General features: G+C 41.2%; 1 protein-coding gene across 1 annotated transcript in view; it reads right to left on the bottom strand.

Annotated features, from left to right (window-relative positions):
- zfpm2a (zinc finger protein, FOG family member 2a) overlaps positions 1–14934 on the bottom strand; it is an 86046-nt gene extending 71112 nt beyond the window's left edge. Inside the window, exons 1-3 of the mRNA XM_062422393.1 lie at positions 14928–14934; positions 14228–14386; positions 6964–7065 (exon numbers count right to left, since the gene is read on the bottom strand). Of these exons, the coding sequence (XP_062278377.1) occupies positions 6964–7065; positions 14228–14386; positions 14928–14934 (268 nt within the window). The remainder of the gene's footprint in view (positions 1–6963; positions 7066–14227; positions 14387–14927) is intronic.
- Positions 14935–18464: the final 3530 nt, after the last annotated feature.

Raw genomic sequence — 18464 nt, forward strand, 5'->3', positions numbered from 1 at the left:
TGTGAGTGTGTGTGGGAGGGAGAGAGAGAGAGAGAGAGAGAGAGAAGGGTAGGGGGTTTTGGGAGAGATATGGCTCGGATGAGACTGAGTGCATTCCTATGACCAAATAATAATGACAAAAACCAAACTGAATGAAAGAAAAGCAGTATTGCACACATGCATATGAAACTAAGCACTATCTGAAGTGCTCGCATCCAGATTTAGCAGAAGAGCCTTGCAAATTCATGTATGAAAAAGAACTACAAACCAAAGTCACTCAAATATCCTCTGTAGTTTTATTTAAAAAGGCCAAAAGAAATGAACATTTCCACATGCAAGTAAGTTTCAGTTGAGCAATCCAGTTTACCCAGTATTATATTCCCTAGCACAGCTTGCACAAGTGTCTCCATGTTAATGCTAAACACACACATCAAATATTCAACCAATTACAATGATACCTCTTAGAAAAACGTGTGCCTGGGAGGGTAAGCATTGCAGAACAAACATATTCAGAGAGCTAAAGAAAGACACGATGGGTGTCAAGTCCCTGGGGGCAGAAACACCACCACCAGCCGCGTTTTAAGTCAGCTTTATATTTAGCAACAGCTCTTTTTTTTTCTTTCCCTGCTGAATTCTTTGGACTTGTTCATGTGAAATAATAATCACAGTAAAAAAAAAAAAAAAAAAAAAAGATAAAGAAAAGATTGTGCTATTGATGCTATTGTGATTTTTTTTTTTAAGTGGACACAAATTTGGTTGAGATGTGGACAAAATGGGTTGAAAGTGAATTATCTTATTAAGGGCATTCTCAATGTGCCACATCCTACGTATCCATACAAAACTAGAACCGAATATGGTGACATCTTCCTCAGATGATAAGAACGGTGATTGCATTTTGCCCTATTTTAGATTATATAACTAACAACCATGAAGTTCCTCCATAAAGCCTCTTAGTATAGCGGATCAGTGACTAAATTTGCATCAAGGCGATGCAGCACAGGAGTACAGTGATTTGTCTAATCTCTTGTTGCATATTTCATCATTATAATCACACATTGTGAAATTGTATGTGTGTATGTGTGTGTTTGTGTGTGCATATTTTTGTTACCTTAGTATGCGTGTGCGTATTTTTGTTACCTCATTGGGACCTTTTCCGGTATAAACACAGACCTTATTGGAACCAATAGTTCTTATGGGGAGCTCAATCATAGTGAGACAAAACGTGATTTCTGAGGTCCTGGTTAAGCTTAGTGGTATGTGTGAACTGAGGTGAGGTTAAGATTAGGGTTAGGAATCAATTGGTTATGGTTAAGGTTACGGTTAGGGTTTGGGTAAGGCTGCCCACAATGAAGGGAAATCAATGCAATGTCCTAATAAGGGAAGCTATGTGTAAAAACATATGTGTACCATTCTATATGTTTGTCTGAGTCAAGTCTCTATGTATTTGTGTGTGTGTGTGGCGGTGTAGGAAGGGGGGAGGGTGTTTTTCTCTGCACACAGGTGATGCATACAGTATAAAGCCTTCATCAACAATCTCTTAAGAAATAAATGTATTTGGAAGAAGACAGACAATGTTTACACATAGTACTTTGATTGCAATTTAATTTTACATCGCTCAGGGCCCAGAACTCACAGAGACGCTGATGATGTACTTTCATCATCAGTATCAGCAATCTCAGTGTCATTCATGTTTTGTGAGACTTGTCAGAAGACTTTTGAATAAACCCCTGGAGGAGCGAGATAAAACCATCCTTTTCTGAGAGAGAATTGCCATGATGCACGTCCAAATTTCTTGATTACAAGACGAGGGGGGGAGGAGAAAAAAATAAAACCTTGAATGAAAGCCTGCGCAGAAAGTTTTCAGTTTGCTGATATAACAGTCAAGTGTGTCTATAAGTCTACTTAAAACGCTTAGGTATCAGTGGAGACAGCTGCGACACCCTCGTCTTATGATTCTGTCGAGACAGTACACTATCAAACCTTTCATACCGTTCCCAAGCTACATTTCCGGTGACAAAAGCTTTGCGAAAGCCTCCTGAAGGATTCATCTATATCCTAATATTTCCAATCCAATTTAACTGGAGCAGCCGGAGTGGTCTGAGCACTAGTTTACCAATCTTTGCTTTCCAAGACTCCGTGTGCTGAAGGCTTGAGGGGTTCAATCAATGGCGCTTTGATCTCGGCTGGAACCATAATTATTTAACATTGTTACAAGGATTTCTCTAATCCATCCTACCATTAAATCCCTTTTACACCCTCATCTTCTGCAGCCTAATCTGCATCTGGGTGCTCCGTTTGTCTCTCTCCCTCATTTCAGCTCACCCCTCCTTCCTTGACGACACCCTGACTTTATAATGGACTTGGGTGCCGACTTAGAAAATGCCTGTTTACTGAGAGTAACCTGACTGAACTGTGCTCAAATGGACTGTTGCTATGCCAGCAACTTCAAAGTTTTTCACAGTATTTGTACTCGGTTTCACTTTCAGTTCAGTTAAAGCCAAATGTCCAAAAGACTATGCAGCTTAAATGCAAAAATATGAACAATACTTCATGCACCATTGATTACAATTAAACAAAATTGAACTATCTACTAATAAAGACCACTTGAATGATCATATTTCTACCTTTATTTTAGCTTTTTCATCATTTTTTACACCTGAATTGAAGTTTCTTTACATGAACTAAGGGAATTTCAAAGTTCAGGTGACTGATGCCCAAAAGGTTTAATCCCATCTGTTTATTTTGGTGATCACTTTGACTCACAACAAAAAGGGCCCACTGTCCTTTTGCAAATATTTGTGTGTCTGTGTTTCACCACGATATAAATAGCAGCACGGGCAACTGCAAACATTTGTTGAGGCACCTGCCACAGTATCGTGGCCATCTGGTCTTCCAATTCTCCTAGCATGACATATGTGCATTAAACCTGAAATGGTTATTGTTTTTTTTTTCTTTCTCTTTTGGAAGACTGGAAGAAGACTGATCGGTCACAGACCCTTCTGGGTTGGCTGGAGTCAAAAAATGAGACTGGAGAGTTTTTACATCTGAGTGAAGCTGCATTTTCAGCGTGTGCATGTTTGATGTCTTGAAAGGGCGAAAGAAAAGGGGGTGGATGAAAATGGATATCGTTTGGGGGGAAGGTTCTCTTTGCTTGTGCTCCGTCTGTGTCCGACTGTCAGGTAGACTCTCAGATGGCCACTCCTTTCGGCTGACCCCTGCTTCGCCCTGGCCGGTGCCCAACTGGCACCGGGAGCTGAGCAAGCTGGGACACGCCAGCCGTCAGGGACAGCCAAGAGAAGAGATATTTGTGGACAAGGTGATCACAACGCTTCTGTTTTTGCTGTGTGAGTTATCTTAGGTGTATTTGATGAATTATATTACATCTAAATTTAGTCACTTCTTTATATGATGCAAAAACATAAGGGAGCACCTGCTTAGAATTAGAAGTTAGAGAGCAGAGTGTGGGACTAATGTGGGATGAAAAAGGTTGACACATATATTACAATCTAACAGTAGCATAAGACCCTTTTATATTTACTGATGCATTTCTGGAGAGCAACTCGTGGTATATATATGTCTTCTTTTACTCAGACCGAAATAAAGATGAATTCAAATATCAGTAACGCTGTTGTTTACATGTTGCTGTTGTCTCTAATATTCTGTGTGTTCAAGGGGAATTGTAGCAATTTAATAGTACACTTTGATGCAGTTGAGGTACTCACAGTGGACTGATTAAAAAACTAGAAGGGAACATCTTAAAGCAGCAAAGTCTAAGATTTCCCATAATGCTCTCAGTTTGTAACGAAGGCTTTCTGATTCAAATGTGTTGACTCTGGCTTAAGCCAAAAAGCTAGACTTGATGTATAAAATGAGTGGCGTGCCCCTTTATAATAATGTTTTACTCTGCAGAGATGTGGTAAAAAGAAAAGAAAAAAAGAGTTCCCCAGTATATGACTACACAGTTGTATTGTCTTGTATTCTGTATTCATTGTGATACAGTTATTTAACTAACAAATACATCACATGCAGAGTAAATGTATGTATGCGTGCTGCATTACAATAAATTCAGGTCAAAGGGTTTACAACTGCATGTGTAGTATTCATCAATTAATATGTAATCAGCCAAATGAATCATCATGTCTGTGGTGGACAATGGAAACTGGCAAATGTGCTATTGTTAAATGTCAGCAGCCTTTAATCTTGATTCAGTGGTCCACTAGTTCATAACAGTATTAACATACTATATGTATAACACACTGAATCATATGCTATTTTACAGGCTAGACACTTTTTTAGCAGAAATGACAGCGATCGCAATTACAGCGCTCTTAACGAACCCTTGATTTCCCTGACTTTCATAAGGGGTGGTGGTTTACACGAGCACGCATTTAGATAAGGCCGAGAACAAGTTCATTAGCAGAGTTAGCTAGCTAACACGCACCATTCCCAATTAGCCTAGAGGAGAGCAAATGGGAGAGAATGAGAGAGACGGAGTCAGATTCTTATCACCGCCGGTCCATGAAAATGAATAGAATAGCATGACACGCTATCGCCCCAAATCAGCGGCTGATTGCAAAACATCCGTGACGAGAAATGAACACGAGACAGAAGATCAGCTCGCAGATTTGCTTAAGGACATACTTGTAGAGACGAGGGAGAGAGAGAAAAAGGGAACTCGCTGGGTGTTCCACATCAGAGACCCAACAGAGAAGAGCAAGCTATCAGATTAATAGCGAGTCATTCTGTATGGTTCTCTGCTGCTCCAGACAGAAAGACAATCAGAGAACAGGGGGGCAATCGCAGACAGCACTTGACATGAGTTACTAAAGTGGAGATGAAATGTAAGGGACAAAAAAAAAAGTTCAATTACAGGATGTAGATTGTAAAGGCTTTTGTTGTTACTCAGCAAAAGGGAAACGGTATGGAGGTGCTTCAATAGATTCACCAAAGCAGGTGGGCATGTACCGAGTTAGCCCACCTCATTAAAAGGCTTCACTCTCTTTTTATGCAACAGCCATTACACATCCTATTCAGATGCACACGCGCAGTGATTAAAAATTATCTGTTGGTGATCATAATCACACCTGCTTAAACTTAAGCCAAAGAATAACAAAGAACTTTTGAATGCTGAACTATCTGAACATTTACAAAGAGATTAAAGGGTAGACAGTCTCAAACTAAATAAATTTGCTTTTAATCGCTGTGAACAGGAAGTCATGTCATTTCAAATGTTCCTATCTGATTGTCTGATTCCCCTCTTTATTCAAATTATAACATGCCCATCTGACTTTCCCAGCACAATGGGAAAAATTAAAAAGGGAAATGACCTTTCATGGCAGCCATGATGGGAGAGTGAATGGCATTATTATGCGCCAAGATTAATTTCTGCCCACTCTGTGCTGCCCATTGAGAAAACAGAGGAGGGGCACAAACGCCTCAGTGTGAATCAATCATTAATTGGTTGGAATATTATAGAGATGTTGAGAAATGTACAGCGGTGATTATGAAAAACGATTTCTTTTTTTTTTGTTTTTCTTCGATAATCCTTGCAGCTAAGAGCAAGCTTGAGTGTGTACAATACATATATATAGAGGCAGGTTTCTTTGAGTTGGATGCAGCCATGTGCTAAGTGCCATTTTCAGTATGTAATACAGCAGAGATTAGGACACTGTGTTGAAGTCTTCAAACCGAATGTCACTTGATAACTCGGAACCACTCAGGCTGTGGTTTAGTAAAACATGAAATGGGCATCATGTCTCACATCACCTCCTCTGCAGTTCAACTATCCTCACTATATGCAAGAGACACATAAAAACTCCATTCTCCCTCCTCTGTCTCTCTGTCTCTCTGTCTCTCTCTCTCTCTCTCTCTCTCTCTCTCTCTCTCTCTCTCTCTCTCTCCTCTGCCAATCCAGCACTGTGTTTCTGAGCCTCTAATTCTCATTCTGATGGCTAAGTAGAGGGGGAAGCATAATTACAGTCAGTCATACATCTAGTCATACTACATCCATCCCTCCTTTTCAAAGCAGTATTTTTAAGCTCAGCATTTTCTCGCCAAAAAACGGCCTTTTCCCGCATGTGATGCCTTCTTTTTGTCATGGCCCCCATAGTTCTGAGCTGACCCCCTCAGCCCTGTCTCCTGACTGATCACAGTGATGGTTTATTACTGTCGTCCCAGCGCTCTTATCTTTAGCCAGCAATGCTCATTTCCTTCCCCAGATTTAAATGCAAATGTGAAATTTAATGATAAATGCATTATCTGATAGGTGCGATAACACTGATTCACTGTCAGTATAAAATACACACCCCGGGGGGCTTCGAGCTAGCAAGCACAACTTGCCCAAATCCACTTTTTTCCTCCCTCTCTCTCTCTCTCTCTTTTCTTTTTTCTTTTTTACAAACGCATGTACCTGCAATAAATTCTTGAGGTCATTTCATGCATTAAAAGGAATCATATTTTGTGTGTTCAGCAGTGTGGGTGTAGGCTATTGCTGAGCAGTAATTGCTGTGCAACTATCTTGTTCAATGTATTATCCATCACTTTGATGAAGTTACTTTTAGTAAAAGGGCAAAACAAGATAGAGAATGTGTTGTTGAATGTGTCTTCAAAAATGCTACATCTGCATTGCATTATTGGGATTTTTATAAAAAGACGTGATGAAGCTGCTTTTTGAGCGAGCAATTGTTGATAATTGAATGTACTGTTAACTGAATGGCATGTTGAGCTAAAGTGTGTCCTATTGAATACAGACTTCTAAATCATTTATCCATCTAAAGTTGCCATACTAGACATGATGCTGTCTTAATTTAGACGCTAAAGTATCTACTAATATCCTTCATATGCTCATTTATACATTGGCCAAATCAATACCTTCCATCGAACTGTAGTTTACATATTATAGCATGCGTTGCAGTTTAGTGGCAGTAACTTTGTCAGATGGCCCTCAGAGGCTCTCTAGGAAAGATATGTGAAGGCTTTGCTTACTTGGACCATCCCACTCGTCTGGCCCCACTGCAGCGTGCCTGTTCTTTTCGGCCTGCCCATCCACCTCCGACTCTCCTGCTTCTCGGTTGCCGTCTTCCTCTCCTGCAAGGTAGGAAAAAAATGGAGTCCTTTAAAGAACAGAACGCACAAACTGAGCAGCAATCAATCCCAAATTAATGTTCACACACCTAATGTAATTAAGCACAGCATTATGGACTGCAGTGCTTTTCCAAAGGGCAGATTCTCATAGACTTTGGATGTCATCCCATCAAAAAACAACCTAGTTTTATAACTCTTTCCTATGTGTGTGTCTCACAATCTGCAGTCACGCTCTCATGTAAACTGTCATTGTGTTCGACTGTGTTTTTGTGTTTATATAGTACTGTATATGTACATTTGGAGTGAGCTCACCGAGTCCAGCTGCACACTTTTATGTAAAAGGAGTTCCCATGAGTGCTTGCAGGAACAGGAGGAAGCCCAATGGAACAGGAAGGAAAGCAATGTGTGGGAGAGAGGTGGCTATTTATTACCGTTTGATCTATTGTGGAGCGAGCTAGAATGTGTGTTATAGGATGTAGGGCTGATTTACAGTCTCGGTGCTCACACAGACCATGCTAAAGGATATTTGGGTATCTCTCTCCAGGATGTAAGTGCTTAAAGACCTTGTTAAACAGACTCCACCTCTGAGTGCGCAGTAGTTAAACCGACGGGAGCGCTTTTTGAACGTTCTTAGACACACTTACATAGGAGAGAAAAACTATTTTTGTGGCGCCTACAGTAAGCACAGTTTGTACTCAAAGTTCATAGGCACATAAATCAGTGCTTAGTAGGTGCCCCTAGTGTGGTGTTCTATATAAATCCAATGTGGCTGACACAGTGGTTGCAGAGTGTCTCTCCAAACTCTGGCAAGTAAGAGCAAACCTGCCTGCGGCATGTAGTGGTGGTTGATAGTTTATGGAGGAACATTTCTCTCACTTTTGTCACCATATCGTTTCCATCCCTTTGATGTTTTAAACCCAATAGTGAACGGTCAAGGACAGGCCTGGATTACTACAATGGATTACTACACTCCATACTCAACAAGGAAAAAAAGGATGGATGTGTAGATTTAAATTTGAATATATCAAGATGTGAGCGACAATATATTGTTAAGATGTGGCAAGTAGAGCACAAAATGAAAAAAATCCAACCTGTCACTAAATGTGATAAGACAAACATATATACATGTCATTGCCATATGGTTGTTTACCACAGCTGTATCTGATTTCGCCCCCCCTCCCAGCTTCCAAAAAGCATTTAAGAGTGTTAGTTATCAGACTTCCAGTGACAACTGCCACGGGACACACACTTCTTCACTCAAGCGCCGTCCGTCCTCAGTAAGGTTAATCTCCAGATCAAGCACACACACCATGCTTGTTTAGCTTTTTTTGACATGGCTCACTTCAAAGAAGGTAGCAAACATTGCCAAAAGGATGTCAGCTTTCTGCCTCGCACTAAAAGAGGAGATGTATACGAAGAAAAAAGTGATACTGAAGGGAAGTCTGCAGAAATGTCCTACTTACAGCCCATGAGGTCATTATGACCCAGTTTTGCTTATGCAAGTGTCTGCTTGGGCTGGTGATTTCTCCCCCCCCCACCCCCTCCCTGCCCTCACTCCTTCCCTCTCCCAGTATATTATCAGGGAGCCCACTCAACTAAATTCCCCCACTATTTATTGTTGGGCCTGGAGAACCTCTTTAGCATACCAGGCTCGTATTATGACGAGGATAACAAAGGCGTATATCAACAGTTCCTTCCAATGGAGCGGAGTTTAAAAAAAGCTGGCGAGATAACATTAAAGGCACTACCTTGATCTCAGGCGAACATGTTAAGCCCTGTAACGAAACGTATTGGAAGTGTTTAATTACAGCCCGGGAAATGAAGCTACAAGATGATTCCTTAATTAAGCAGTGATTAAGGATTTTCTGCCTTCTATCTAACACAGTTTGCAATGCATTTTAAACACAATCGCCCAAGCAACCTCACAGGGAACAATGTCACAGGGCTTTGATGAAGTTTCCTGCACAAATGTCAGTAGGAAAAAGCACAGCAGTGTTGTAGCAGCACTCCTTTTCTTACAGTAGTTTGATAAAAATAACCTGGAATACAGAGGAATACTGAGAGCTGTTTTTTTTATGGTTTTAAATTACAGAAATTTTGACCTTTCTGATATAGAAATGGATTGATTGAGGTGCTCCATTTCATTCACAGAGGTCTACTATAAGTAATAGAGACTCTGCCTTGTTTCATCATTTGAACCGAAACCCTCCGCAGCCTTATCAAGAGAGACAGATTGTCAATGATCATCCTCTACATTATCGCCTAGATCATAATTTACATCTGGCTTAGGTTCCTTTCCCTGAGCAATCAAATGGAGATACTTAAGGTTGAGTGAGAGAAAGCCGAACAGAACAGAAGGGACGGGGAGGGACGGGGAGCGAAGCGGCCTGCTGGGTGCAGGGTTGGCGGGCATGCATGAGGAGCCAGTGAGCTGTTAAAATCAGCCCTATCGCTGCTTTATCAAAGGACAGCTCTCTAGCCAAATCGCAGTCACACGCAGCGTGCCACACATTCAGGTCAATAAGCTTATAGGCGATTTACACAAACAATTCCTCGAGCAAGGTAGCAACAAAGTCATATTGGCTTTTTCTCTCCCTTTTAGCATTGTCTCTGCCAAGGAAGCCCTTGAAAATGTCAATCTCTCGTGCGTGACTTTAAGGAGCTCAGAGCACTCTAATCCTGACCACTGAGTCTAGAGACAGGTCGCAATTTCTGCAAAATGGAGTATAAGTAATTTTAAGTCTTCGTATAAGATTGCACAATTCTATATGTTACTGAATTCTAGCCTCGAATACTTTAACCCACTGCCACTTCTCTAAACCCATCACAATCTTCCTAGTATTGGAGCTTTGCAATGATTCTCAGAATGTAATATTAGGGGAGGGGATACCCACCATCCCCCCAGCAGTGGTGGTGCTAGTCAGTTGATATTGCATATTTGGTTGTTGATGCAGATTATACTGCGACAGATAAAGTCAAATCCAGGAAGCAACCTTTTTCACCAAAGTCAAGCATAGCTGTAAGACTTGTCTGCTATCGGAAAAATAGGTCTGAATTGCATGCAATTTGTGGCAGGCAGAGCACTCCAATGGAGGGAGGCTATTAGTGAAATGCCTTGCCACTGTCTCTTTAAATGCCAATAAATTCCCATCATTACAGAATCTGGCAGTTTTCCTCCCTGTCTGCTGCCTGGGTCTTTATCTCACTCTGCCTCAGTCTCTGAGCATGTAGATCTGGCCCAGTTAGATTGTCATACTTAACAAACATTAATGATTAATTTCCTCCACTGAGTCAAATGGGGCTAAAGGGATGACTCGATTCATCTTATCGCACCACAAATTAGCATTTCTCCATATTCTCCAGCATCAACTGTGCATTAAAATTCCACATTTACCATTCTGGGCACTGGCAGCTGTGGCTAAAGAGCCAAGGAGATCGTCCCTCCTCTGTTACTGAAGATTCTGATTACTTCTGTGTTACACAAAGAGTAGCGTAATTAATTCTGCCACTTTCTGTTTTGTTACTGTATGTCTCTCACTGCTCGCATTGAAAAGGTTAGCTGAAGGGTCAAGGTGGGTTTGTTATTTTGCTATGTGAAGTCCTAAGTGAGCTTTCGATCTACACTTCCACTGTGATAAAATGTTTCTGCCTACTTTATAATTTGAGGAGAACGGTGCAGAGTGCAAATGTTCACATTTAGTTTAGCTCGATGCATCCTGACACATTAACATCGTCAACAGCATCAGAATCGAATGTTTCGAGCTGGAAAAAAATCATGTAATATCACTTCATAAGAAGGTGTTTCTACTTCTAGAAAATGAGACACATGAAATGACATGTAAATTTACTGTCAGAGCTAACTAAGGAAGTCATTCGTCATCTGACAACACTTGGAACGCACAAAGGGAACAGCTTGTGGCAACACCCTGTGCTGAACTTCACAGATAGCCAACAATAAAAGAGGGGGTGGAACAGCAAGGTGAAATTTCACAATTTCAGTAAAAAAAAAAAGAGATGCCACTCAGTGTATATAAAAAAAGGTATCTTTCTTACAATTATAGCGCCAGGTGTGTCAATAGAGTATAAATCTTTGCTGTGGACTCACTTGTTCGTCTGTGGGCTCTTCACAGGCAGAGCTCCATAAATGTGAAATTGGCCGAGCACAAGAAGTTGTTTGAGGTTAACGTTCTGTTTTAATCGCAAGGGAAAGCCAAGGTTATTTCTTTAGATACATGCCTTTTTTTTCCACACAGAGCTCTTGATAGGTAGGGGTAGGCAGACCCCCTCTAACTCCATGTTTATTAAAACAGTGTTCGTTCTCTCTGGGGCTCCACTATTCTACCAAACTGCTTCATTTCACACCCTGGTATATTGTTTCAGGATTGTTATGTGGAGTGGCGCCGACAAGGTACATTTCATACATTATAGGGCAGATGAGAGGTAGAGCTGTAACTGATATACTCTCTGAAGAGTCTGCACCATTTGCTGTATGATTGATAATATACTGTACATCAGTATTTACCACCCTGGGGGGTCAGGAGGCTACCGTGCGAGACAACATAAATGTGCAGGGTTTCAAAATGAAACAGAATCTCTGCTTCACAAAACTGACTGTATTTGTATGTGTTCCACTACATTTTGCTGTATTTCATCATGAATTACTGGATAACTTCTTTTTTTAACCTCTTCAGATGTCTAAAGATGAATCAACAACATTTTTTTTTATTTTGAAGAGGTCACAAACTGTTGACAGGCAAATAGATAATGCTTTGTTTAAAGGATCACAAGCCAAAAGGGTTCGAAAAACACTTTTTGAGGAACACATATTGAGATATGAAACTTCTGTTTGTCTGAACCATGTATTACACTCACAGTTTTCACTATTGTCATTTGAGTTGCAACAGGCCTCTGTATGTGATGCCACCAGACAGTCATGCCATCATTAACTAAACACGTTATAAAGGTTATGGTTATTGAGGTTATGAACCATCACCTCATATAGAGGTTTCCGAGCCTCATACCAAGATGGGACGTCAAGGTGCTCCATGCACTTATCAGGGGAGTCCCTTTTCTGCAAGGGTAAGGCAAATGGCTGAGTCTTTGGTGGCATTCAACTTCTTGACCTTTGCGCCTTTAAGCGGCTTTGCTACTTCACCGCACTCTGATCAAAGTTAATAAGTGCTTCATATGTTAATGAAAATTGGTACTCCTCTTTGTGTTCCTACAGCTTTTTAATACCTATTATAGACTGAAACTTTTAATGGAGGTTTTAGGTCCCCCTGACAAGCCCATTTCAGAGAGTGACTACACAGATACAAGGCTAAGCTAAGACCAGAGAGTCACTGCTCAGTGGAGGAACCTTACACGGGAGACCTTATTCTCCGGGAAGCAGCAGAAGATAAAGGCCATGGGATGAGTGGCTGCTTTAAAACCCACGTTCAAGTCCGCACAGGGCTAATTACAGCACGCCATCACATTTGAGAGGGTTTAGTTAATCAAGGGGGCTCTCTTTTTCCTCCTATAGTCGAGGAATAACACACTTAAACCATTTAATGCCGCCAGGATTGCGTCCTGTTTAATTCACGGCAGTTTTCACATAAGTGGGGTAAATTTAAGCCACGCTGACATTAGTTTTAAACAGATCTAATTGAGGAAGGGATCATGGAGAAAATGGCTACACCTGATGATGGCACACAACTTGCTTTGGATAGTACATCATTCGGGTCTTAGGAGGCAAAAGGAGACTTAGCTACTGTAAGCTTAGATAGCAAAGTAATACAAAAAAATCGGACTAGTAGGGCTTGTGTATGACAAGGAACAGATTACCAGTGTGCCCCGAAAAGTAGCATTTGACATTTTGGATTGCTATTTAGTGTTGACTTTATTCATAAACATGGGAAAGTAGATTTGAGGCCCAGTTCCTCATGCGGTTTTATCCAAAACAATAAGAATATCAAATGGCTTTGACGAGCTTCTTTGAAGATTTTAAGAAGTTGTACTTTCTTCTTCTTTTTTTTTTTCTTTGACTTGCCTCAACCACCAATACGTACCGCACCATCTATTTCATAGCTACTGGGCTATTGCAAGACCATACATTCTACTTTGAAGTTTGAGTAGGGACACGGAGACAAAGGCTAAAGCAAACGAGGCGTTGCTGGTAATTGCAATTTCCAAACAATTGTGCCGTTCAAATTTTCCCGGAGAACAAAAGGAAGACATTATTGATACGATTACTGGGGCATAGCCTACCTGCAACATGAAAGATTTATTTTTTCTTCAATAATGTAATCCCACGAGGCACATCAGTTTAGAAGTGTGAAGAAATAATTCTAAACAATTTTCCCTTTGAAAGGAGAAAGAAGAGGCACACATTCAAAGCATTGGTTCTTCATTAAAAAGTCAAATTTATGGCATTCGTGAGCCAGTAAGAGTGGGGACACCTGGGGTAGCGATGCCACGCGACCGGGGGGTAAGAAGAGGTGGTGGTGGTGGGGGTGGAGGGATTTGAAGGGGGGAAAAGGAGGAGGCGGGACAAGTCTGTCATCTTCACACTGTAACCTGGAGCAGACCACAAATTAGCTCCTGTGATGGCAAGGTGTGACCGAAATGAAACAAACACACAAAGAAGCAATCTAATTGAATTGGAGTTCAAAGAGGACTTGGGCGCATTTTGGCGATGCTAGGCGCTTTATAGTGCTGGACCTCCGAGCAGTAGCAGGTGCTGCTGAGTGTTCACAGAGCTTTAGCGCCGACTCAAAGGGAAAGTGCCACGCTCTCCAGTGCATTGGTGTACCGTAGCACACCTTCACAGCACTATCACAGAGGGAGAGCCGGTGTTGCCGATGCCATCTCTCTCTCAGATCAAACCACTGCTCTTGGGTGGATAGCAGGGATCAAATATCAAAATGGATAGTTTCAACTCTAGGCAATGATGCGGGAGAAATTCTGATACGGATACAAGTTCTGCCAGGTTTGATTTGAACATGTTGAGGAATTTTATTAGACGCCATTGGCAGGAGTTTAACTTATTTTTTGATGCCTGGCACAAGGGTTGGCTTAGCATATTGTCTGGTGTTAGGAATTTGAAAAAGAGAGCACCGCACGCCGCTTGTGGAGAACTGCTTTTTGGAGTTTGGGTTGAAAATAAGTAAACGAGCGTCCTCACCTTTGTTGCAGAAGTACTCCATGTCCTCGCAGCTCATGTTCTCGGTCTCAAACTCGGTAGAGAAGTTCTCTTCCACCGAGAACTCGTCTTTGGCCAGGAGCTCGTTCTCCTCGGAGACACACTCCTCCTCTTCTTCCTCCAGGCCATCCTCCAGAGGACCTGAGGGAACACGCACACACATGCAGACACACACACACACATACAGACACACAAGGGAGATGTTCAGGAGTTTCATCACACCCTTCAGGCTTCTAAGACAAAAAAAAAAACACAAAAAACTTCTGCTTCTCTTTGTTTCTTTTGTTGAAATACTACAAACGCAGACGCAATTAAACACCCAGCAGAGCCCTGTACTGTCTGTACACTCCGTCTTCAGATATTCACTATAGTCAAAAATTAGGCCATGTCAATAAAGAATATTATTTTACCATCATATTTCACAAAGGTCTTTCCATTGTAGCGGTTGAAAAGGACCTGTGAGACTGTGTGTTTTCTGAAAAACAAGCTGATATGCAGCCAAGGTGAGCGTTGATGTTAATCCCGTTACCTGCAAAGCAAAACCCTCACACAGACGGAGGGGGAAAATAAAAAAGTTCCCTTCCAGACTTTTCATACAGGCATCCGCATGGGAGGAGGAAAGAAAATACTTTTATTAATTTGTTAGCCTTATCACAGGGTACAATGTTGATTTTCCATTTACATTCCATGCCTCCGGGTAATACACCAGTGCAATCTTAAAGGAGACACTTTTCCGTGTGATTAATTTTTCCCCCCTCTGTGCAATATTATTTCTTTAAATCTAAATGATTTCAGAGTTTTGCTTGTAGCTGTACATCTCTTTTGGTATTTGCATATTACCATTTTGCTTCAATCAAGGGCGTTGATGGAATTACTGTACTGCTACCTGAATTGTATTAGCTCTGAAAAACATCTCACCCGGCATTTGAATGTTATTAAGATAATGTGCATCTTGCACACCTCTCCTTCACGCCAAAACATGTCTCCAATGTCTGCACATGAATTACCATAGCAAAGAAGCGATGGAACACTTCAAATTTAGAGTTAGTTTGTATATGAAATAATACAGTCCAGGCAAGAAATCTGTGTCATTTTCAACCACAGAAAAAAAAGCCTCCTTCTGGAGCTGTGTTTAAACTGAGAGTGAATAATCATATCAAAAGTGCTGTCATCACCGCCTGCTAGATGTGGGTGCTGTCTCCGTTTCTGCCTGTCACACATGAGCTATGTTGCAGCCTCTTGTGCATCATCCTGGAGCTCAAACAGAGTACGCTGATATCCTCTCGACACCTTTCAATGTGTTTGTTCTATTGTAGCGGGAGTGAGCCCCTCAGCTTTAATAAAGCAATAATTTCAGTTCAGAAAGTGGGGCTGGTGTGCCTCTCCTGTTTCTCTTTCTTCCCGCACCGAGCCTCATAAAAGACCCCCCTGATGTCCACAAACTGCTTGCTCTTTTCATTAGTCTTATAAATTACTCCTTTGTAGAGGCCTACATCTGCAGGAGCCCCGGACATGAAAAGAATTAGCACACAGATCTCTAATAGACACTGCGGAGGCAGAGTGCTGCTTTTAAATTAGGATACAGTTTTATGATCTTATCTGATGCCTTCTGCTGATTCGCTGAGGAGTGAAGCGAGGCGTGAAGTGACTCGAAGAGTCTACCATCGCTTAAGATGATACTGAGAGATATATATCGCAGTATCAAGGGGAGATTGTATGACTGGCGTTAAAAGCTCCTGCCAAGGCAATTGAAGACAGTGTGAAAGAAAGCGGGAAAATACATTTCTATATACACACTCTGTACACATTCCATTACACAGCTGAATAAGAACTGTGTGTACAACTAAATGATTCCTCCTCTGTTGCCGGCAAATACAGCAACACTGAAGCACCATAGAAAATAGACCTACAGTGTTGTGCGATAATAAGGGTAAAGAGAGATTAAAGATAAACTTCATGGTCAATAAGACACAAAGATTAGGTAGATAAGATGAGATAGAATTGAGGTTTAATAGACTCAGAATAAGGGCATCTCACTTCCCCACTCTAACAGTAACTAAATGGAGCATTTTCAAACAGATACTGAGATATTGGAGGCCTTACTGAATATGAAAAAATGAAATACTCCACATAGTCAGGGACTTTAAAGGGGGTCTGATGGCTACTTCTTAGGGAATGCGTAGATTACCAAAGTTTGTTCGCATTCTCACATGTTTAGTTTATTATACAGTATTCATTGCATGGAGAGACCTGAAATTATTTCAGAGACAGCAATGATAAGAATAATGACTTTCTAAACGACTAGCACCACACTCCTAACTCATTTTCTGATAGTGGCGTTCCTGCTATATTTAGTTGTGTACTGTTTAAAATCCTGTCACATTCACTGTGTGACCCGCGCTTGTTGGTGCATTTCTATAGGGTCTGCTGGCGAATTGGGCCAGAGGAATGTCTGCCGCTTCACCCCCTTATCAAGCCTCCTCTGGAGTTCAGATGGCCAATGACACCGCAGAGAGAGCGTTTGCATTTCCCCTCCGCCATAGAAAACAACACAATCTGCTCAAAAAAAAAAAAAAGGGGAGCGCTCATTACAACAGATGCAAAAATCTGCAAGAAGCGAGGAATTTAAGACAGGAGGTGATCTCGGAAGTAATCGCTCAGCAGAAATATTATACAATGCTTTTTTGGGAAATCTATGTGATGTCTTTCATGCTTTCTACTTATTGTGTCTGTTTTGTTTTTGCAATGTTATCTGGGAAGACCGCTCTGCTCCATGCGGTTGTCTTAAACTATGATACTGTTTACACAAGAAAACCGAGCCTCCATCAAATGGAAACTTTTTAGAATTTTGAAACCGCTTTCACAACATCTCATTAACTGCATTTTGTAAACCCCAATTCCTGAACAAATCAGCGTTCAGTTAGATTTGTTGTATTTTCAAAACCACACGAAAACAGAATAAATTAGTGCTGAACTGATTGTCCTAAACCTTCAAGAATGCCTAACATTGATTCTGTTATTCCAATCTCTGACAGTAAATGCCTGATTTTATGCTTGTCTCTGTTTTATGCCATTGAAAATTAAATGCATTAATGTTTTGGGATGTTTGGTTGGACAAAAAACAGCACACTGGACCTTCAGGAGGTGTGAGGCTAAAAAAACAAACATAATAAATGCTAAATAAAAATAATCCTGTTATACAAAATGTAATGCATTTCCAAAAAATTGGACTTTGCTCTTATTGGTGCCTTTTTCTCATGAAATCCTGGACACTTTCATCTTTCCAGGCCTATTAAAGTCCTCCAAATGTAACAATCTAAGAAGGAAAAATCACTATAATCTGTGATGAGAGGTAACAAGTATAGATTTTGCTTAATTTAAAGGTGTCACGAGCCCAAAAGAGGTTGTGAAACACTCAATTAAACAATTAATCAATTTATCATGAAAAACATTCATTAGATTAATAAAGAGAATAATCATTAGTTGCAGCCCAGAAATAAGTATCTTCACCCTTACAGCTGACAACTAAACCGATAAGACTTTCAAGTGTAAATTCATCAACTTCACTCTTTACAGAGGCTGGGTTTGCCACCACAATGATTCATATTTGCAGAATTGAACTAGCACGTTTTAGGAAACTGCACCCTGTCTGAACTTCCCCTCAATCAAGGTCAGTGTCCAGGTATCCCTGTCCACCCCGCAATCCTGTCATCCACACCTCCCCGCCCTCAGCTGTATCATCCACATTCATCAGGCTCTTCCTCTGCTGACTAGAGAAAGAAATCTCAGCCCCTGTTCAAACAGTCATGCAGCAGGAGCAGCAGGCAGGAGCAGCCAATGCTAATAGAGACATTGGTAGCTGAATGCAGGCTTGATCACAGTGGCTCTTTTGTTCATGGCATGGCCTCTGTCTGATAGGGATCGGCCATGCGGAGTGGAGCTCCGGAGAGGGATATGGTAATGCCCCCACTGAGTCTATAAAATGGGGTGATACTCTGAGACCATATGATGGACAGAGGATTAATGAGTCACAGAGGAAGGGGAGCAGGGAAGAGAAGAGTACGGACAGAGGTGGTGGAAGGAGTATATCTTTCAGGAAAACACTCAGTACATGAGCCTGTGCCTCAGTGGGCTAAAACAGAAAATGGAAGAAGAAAAAAAAAAAACATACAGATGTGCCAACCTTGCCTCCAAAAGTCACACTGAAAAAAAAAGAAGA

Source organism: Scomber scombrus, chromosome 7, assembly GCF_963691925.1.
Source record: "Scomber scombrus chromosome 7, fScoSco1.1, whole genome shotgun sequence".
Taxonomy (NCBI): Eukaryota; Metazoa; Chordata; class Actinopteri; order Scombriformes; family Scombridae; genus Scomber; species Scomber scombrus.